The sequence below is a fragment of the Frankliniella occidentalis genome, unplaced genomic scaffold (assembly GCF_000697945.3).
Source record: "Frankliniella occidentalis isolate FOCC.00 unplaced genomic scaffold, Focc_3.1 Scaffold26, whole genome shotgun sequence".
NCBI lineage: Eukaryota > Metazoa > Arthropoda > Insecta > Thysanoptera > Thripidae > Frankliniella > Frankliniella occidentalis.
The window spans coordinates 1550923-1557296 of record NW_026267156.1 but is presented as its reverse complement, the minus strand read 5'-3'; the positions used below and the strand labels follow the sequence as shown (position 1 = coordinate 1557296).

The following is a 6374-nucleotide window of genomic DNA, read 5'->3' as shown; positions in this document are numbered from 1 at the left end:
AGACACGGCCGGTCTCCCCTGACATAAATCTCATTAAACGGGGAGCAGGGCGGCGTCGGGGACGGCACGGGGGTAAAACTATACGCGGCGCAATTGGGTAGGGGGTGGGGGGAGAGGAAGGAGGAGCTGGGGGAGGCCCGGAGGGACCCTCCGCGAGCGCATTGGTAGCGACCACAACAGCACTGCGCCATACGAGAGATTTTTGAGAGAGGGAGGGAAAAAAGCGCAAGAAGAAGAAGAGAACGTGGGGGAAAAAACATACACGCTGCGCGAACTGAGTAGAGTAGGGTAAAGAAAAGGGGAAAGAGGGTGCACCACCACCACCACCACCACCACCACTGACACCACCACCATCGCTACCATGCAGGGTGCAGGGGTCCCGGATGTTCAATCATGCTGCCTTTTCCAGGAGAAGAACCATCAATCCAGCCTCCGCAGAAGGGAGAGGGGGATTGGAAGAGGGGGGGGGGGGGTGAAGGGGTGAAGCAGAGGTGGGAGGCCAGAGATTCCAGTATATAGCACCATGGTCAAAAAACGCACACTCTAGCCCGTTAAGGAGGGTCGTCAGCCCATAGAGAGGCTGGGCCAAATTTGTTGCGTGCTTATCCAGCCACCGCACCATCTTCTTGGCTCACTCAGATCTTTATCGAGTTGGTGATGAGGGGGTGGAATATGTATCCATGTATACGGACGGCGATCAAAGGGGTGGCAAAGAGGCGGGGAGAGAAGAGCTAATTCAATCAAACGGTTACGCTCACGACAAACAAGGGGACGGCTATCCCGTGCCAAAGAAAGGGGAGGCTCAGGCAAAAGGGGGGTTGGGGGAGCAGCGGGGAGCAGGCAGGCCAGCCTCGGCCACCCGCCCCTGGCCCGGCCCCGCCCGGTCCCTGGGGAGCATCAGCGGGGCAAAAACCACAAAGTAATTTACTGCAGTCACAAACAACGCTCATAACAGATGCAAATCGGGCGGGCTGCTTCCTCCTCTTGCCCCCTCCATCCCCCTCCCGGCCCCTGGCCTCACCAGCAGCCAACGCTCCCGTGGGCAGAGACGGACGGCCAATGAAACTTGGTGTGTTTCAATTTTCGTTTGCTTTTTCCTGTTTCAGTATTGCTTTCTTTCTTTCTCTTCCCCCTTCCCTCCAAACTTCTCCCGTCCTTTTTTATTTTTCTTGTCCCTTTTGTCCGTTTTGAACAAAAAGTTCTTTTACCACAGTGTCCTATTCGTCCTGAAGTAGTCGTAGTATAGTCTTCCGCAGAGAAAAGAGAGAGGAAGAGGTGTTGGTAGGGGGAAAGAGATACAAAAGATGGGGGGGGGGGAGCAAAGAATGACTAACGGCAGCGGTACTTTATAGAGCAGTGTTGTCGTTCTACTAGGAGAAAAGAATCCTCGCCCCCCCCCCGACCGCGCCTTTCTCCTCGCGTGGTTCCCACCCCTATAAAAGGCGCACCTCACACCATTTACCTCCCACAGACCCCAACCCCCAACCCCGCATCACACGCTGTAACAAACTAATTTCTTTTCGACAGTTTGGCATACGACGGGCGTGGCGCTCCCAAAGTAATGGTCGGGTCGGTTACGAGGAGCGAGGCACGCGCGGTTGAATATTTACGGTGCGTACGCAACACGATTTTTTTTTTCGGGAATGGCGGGCAACCCTGCAGATGGAAAGGGGGAGGAGGGGAGCAGGCCGAGGCCGCCGGGAGGAAGCGGAAACAAGCTGAAAAGTTGCGTGTCGAATTTCGATCCGGTCCGGCCGGTTCGCGGACCGAGCTGCTGGGCGAAGTGAGTGGCTGCTGCTCTCCTCTGATGGCAAAAGTTTTTTTTCTCTCTCTCCCCGCACTTCTTTCTTTTCTCCCTTTCTCTGTCTCTCTCTAACTCGCGCGCATTTCACGCCCTTTATCTCCACACCACCCGAGCAGAGCTTCTCTCTCTCTCTCCTTCTCTGCGGACTTCTTCTCACACCCGCCTCAAACGCAGCGGCAGAGCGCTGCTTCGCCTCTTGTAAAAGTGAAACGCATTCAGGAGAAACGGCACGGCTCGCGGCACCGTTCCCGATCTGCCGCAGGGGACTCGATCGGCCAGCGTTATTACCAGAAATTCCCGGTCGGTGGGGGAGAGGGAGGAAGGAGGGGGAGATAGGGGTGATGTGGAACAGGAGAAGGGGGAGGAGGAACTAGATTTTTTCCAAAGTCTGCAGCTTATGAAGGTGGAGCCGGGCTGGCAGGGCTGGCAGCCGCTCCCGTCAGCACGCCGCGCTGCCGCCGCGCTCGCTAAGGGCTGAGCCGGGCCAATAGTCGGAAACGAGGCGGAGAGAGAAAAGGGGAGAAGAAAAAAAAATAAAGTAAAATAAAGAGAAATAAGGAAAATCTCGGAGACCGCTTGCCACCGCCACGAGAAATCTGTCATACTTTTCTCCAGTCGCCGCAGCAGCAAGCAGCCAGCCGTCGTGCGGCGCTTTGTTGGGACCGCCGCACCGCACCTGCGCTTGCACTGGAGGCGAAAACTTTACCAGGGGACGGCCTCCAGGACCTCCAGGCTCCAGGCAGGCTCCAGGCAGGCTCCAGGCAGGCTCCAGACACGGCCGGTCTCCCCTGACATAAATCTCATTAAACGGGGAGCAGGGCGGCGTCGGGGACGGCACGGGGGTAAAACTATACGCGGCGCAATTACTGCTTTAATATTTTTTGTCAAAAAAAAAATCATCTAAACCAAACAAACTGCCAAAGACGAAGAAAAACAAAACAAAAACATAAAACTTAACAATTACATTCCGGTCGATGCTAATTCAGAAACAATCGCTTAACTTTTGATTTGAAACTTTATCCGCCCTCCCCAGCGTCCCTGTGGCAGTGTCTTTCTCGGCTTTTTGTGGTCCTCACAGTCATGGAATCACCTCCACGACCGCTGATAACAACGATAAGGGATCGCGCCACGAGAGGCAATGCCATGACCGAGGTAAGGGGACCGTGGGGTAGTTTGATGACAACCCTGCGATGTCGGGAGCCAAAGCAGGCGAGGGAACAACCCCGCAGTGCGCTCGGTAGATTTGCGGGGGGCGATCGCGGGCACGAAGAGGGAGGGGACCGCGCGCGGTGGGACGTTGACGACCACGTTGATGTCAAAGAGGAGCTGGGGGGAGTGGCGTGTGGCGAGGCCTGACGCTCCGCTGCGGCCCCGCGCGCCAATGGCCCATTACGTACCCCCGTCCTCTCCCACCACATGTAGGACGAGTCGGAGCACCGCTACACCCGCCACCGCCACCAACACACCCGCGGCAGTGACCAGGGGAGGAGGCCACGATAGCCACCACCAAGCGGCGGGGGCCGTGAAGCAGGACAAGACGACCGATTCCAAAGCGATTTCGCCGCAGCAGCGGAAGGAGACCGCCGCCGCCACAGCCGCGTCCGGACCGGGCCGCAGACGAATTACGGAAAAGTGTTATTTAAGTTCGTCCCCGGAGGGGGTAGGCACGGGGGGAGAGGAGGGGCGACGGGGCAGAACGGGTGGTGCCAGATGACAGCTGGGAGTTCTCGAACTCTCGAAGTCTCGCGCGCAGCGATAGTCCGCCTCGCCTTGCCTCGCCCCGCCGTCCGTCTGCCTGTCGGCCCGTCCGCCCGTCCGTATGCCAGGCCCTCTTGAAAACTTATAATTATGCATGTATCTCCGGAAGTAGAAAGTGCGCGTTGGGAGCGCCGGGGAGGCCCCACGCGGACTACCCCGCCCCGCCCATCCTTGCCACCGCTGCCCAGTTGGGGAAAGAAGTAAAAGAAAAGATAATAAAAAGAGCGGGCTTAAATATTCCACGAATCGAGAGGAAGCGGCCTGGGCGCTTTTAACGTCGCCTCTAAAGCGCAGAGGCAATGCTGACCAAGGCCTCGGAGGGGGAGAAGGAGGACAGGGGAGGGGGGCTGTGGTGGTCGTTGGCAACAGAAAGAGAAAAGAAATGCAATATAGATGATGAAAAAAATAAATAATAAAAAACTCAGATTATGACGATGCTTTGATAATTATTATTAACAAGACTCTTCACTGCTTGGAAATAAGAGGCGGAGGTGTGTTTCATGTGGAATCCGCTAGTCTTTGGTCCGGCGCGGCGGGGCGCGGGCCGCGCGCGGCGTCCCCGGTCGATTCATGGGGGGCTCCCCGTCTCGGGGCCTCCCCCGGGCCCCAGGAGGGGCTCCTGCCGCAGCGATCGACCTGTTCGCGGTGCTTTGCACCTCCCCGATGACGTCAGGTCGGTTACCCGCATCGCGATCGTGACGTCACCTGACGACCCCGCTATCGGTCAGCGCTGTGGTGACACGGGGGGCCGTGTGAAAAAAAAATTGTGCCGGACGCGGACGTATACCGATCGTTGTTCATTAAACAATGTCACACTTACGTGATGGACTCGCTGGTGTCATCCTCTTCCTCGTCGTCCTCGCTATCGTAGAACTCATCCTCGGACGAGGCGGAGCCGGACGGTGAGGCGGTCGACGACGGCAGTCTCGACCGGGGGATCACCACGTCGCTGCGGGTACAAAAAAAATGTTAAGACTTTTAGACCTAGTTATTTTTGTATTACTATTACCATTAATGTTGGTGCGGATCTTAAGCTGCTCTCCACTATATTTTTAGGCAGGCGGTAGTCGTTTACCCTGACATTTACATTTGATTTCTTTTTAAACAGCCAGAGGGGGCGCCGGGAGGCAGGCACGCCCGCCAAACTGCCGTGTCTGACCACTGCCTACCTCACAGGCGAGCAGCGCCGAACCCTGTTTATACCTGCATAGTCGTTTGCAGCTGCAGCTCGGTAAAGTTGACGCTAATGCCTAATACGCCGTGCGCTAATGAAACGGACTTGGACCTGCCGTATGCGTTACTGGGCAATTATCGCGTTCAAACTGGCCTGGAATTGACATACCGACCGGCCGGCTTCGACCCGTTTGGCCCTATACCTCACCCTCTGCTGAATTTTAAATTTGCTGCTCGAGGTGCAAATTAATTTCAGTACAACTTACAGGTAATTGGCTGAGCCTTAAAGCAATAAGAAATAAAGAATCTGAATAAAAATAAGAGGCGAAGCCTTAACAATCGAGTCGAGTAGCCCCCAGGAGTTTGGGAGATCACGGCCCAACTTATGGGGATCCAACCTTCCCAATGGTAAAGTTTATAGGGTTGATGTGAGTCAGAGATATGTTGTTCTGATCAGAGCACTACAAAAATTGCTGCGAAACTAATTTTCGAGCAATTATTTTCTTGGAAAGATAACTGAGGGCTAGGTTCAAATGAGCGCTTGCTTCTAAAACGCCGTATGTTGCAGTCTGTGCGTTGGCAAGCCTGCGCATAACCTCACTTTCACAGTCTATGGTAGAACTGATGAGGTATATTTCGTACGCGCGGGAGCGGCGTCGAGAAAATGGGCTAAATAGGTACAAAAAAACTGAGGAGAAAAGAAGTTGAAAATTACTTCCCCATTATTAATTGACAACATAACAAAATCACAAAACAACGGAAACGCACATCGCTTCCGCGACCAGGGATAGGGATCAGCCTCTTTGTCTATAACAATGCCTAGTCGCGGGCTTTGTAATAACATTTATTTCGAACAAAGCCGGGGCAGGACAGAGGTGTCGCTATAGGGGAGAGCGCCGCGAGGTAGGCAGACCCGCGGACCAGCTGTGCCCGCACGTTGCCTACTCAGCGGGCGCCCCGCTGCTGCCACAGGGAGAGCGCCGCGAGGTAGGCAAGCCCGCCGACCAGCCGCGTCCGCACGTTGCCTACTCAGCAGGCGCCCCGCTCTTCCTCGCGTCATCGGTGGCGTGGGGCTGCGGGTCTGCACCCGGCCCGGCCGGCCTCGACCTACAAACCGGCTCGGGAAGGAAGGGACGTTGTTTGCCAGCGACTCTGGAGCCGCCCCGGAGCGCGGGGCGGGGGCGGGGCGGGCCAGACGGAGGAATCAAAATGGAAACGTAATTATTTCCACTCTCGTTAATCTGTCCGCGCGACGGCGGCGCCCGGGGACAAAGGGGGGATGAGAAGAACAGCGAGATTGAGACAGGGAAGAGAGGAAGAGAGAGGAAGACTCTCTCTCTCCCTCTCCCCCACCCTCTCTCTCTTTCTCTCTCTCAATCTCTCTCTCACTCGCTCTCTCCCTGTGTGTCTCTCCCGTTTTCTCTTTCCCCTCCCCCTGTCTCACTATTTCTTTCGTCCTCTTGCTCCCACCCTCCTTGCTTTCGCCACTGTCGCCCGTCCGGCCCGCATACCACCTGCAATCGCGCGACAAAGCACTCGAGGAATAATTTCGTGCAATTTCACATGTGCGCCTGGGGTGGCAGGGAGGAGCAGACCACTGGGGGTGTGGCGGGGTGTGGCGGGGTGTGGCGGGGTGTGG

The 6374-nt window shown here is 56.1% G+C and overlaps 1 protein-coding gene across 1 annotated transcript in view; it reads right to left on the bottom strand.

Moving 5' to 3' along the window:
- The window catches only part of LOC113203061 (proteoglycan Cow), a gene marked incomplete in the record, with an annotated part of 70766 nt that overhangs the window by 9095 nt on the left and 55297 nt on the right, over positions 1 to 6374 (bottom strand). Inside the window, 1 exon segment of the mRNA XM_052265368.1 lies at positions 4383 to 4511. Within this exon segment, the coding sequence (XP_052121328.1) occupies positions 4383 to 4511 (129 nt within the window).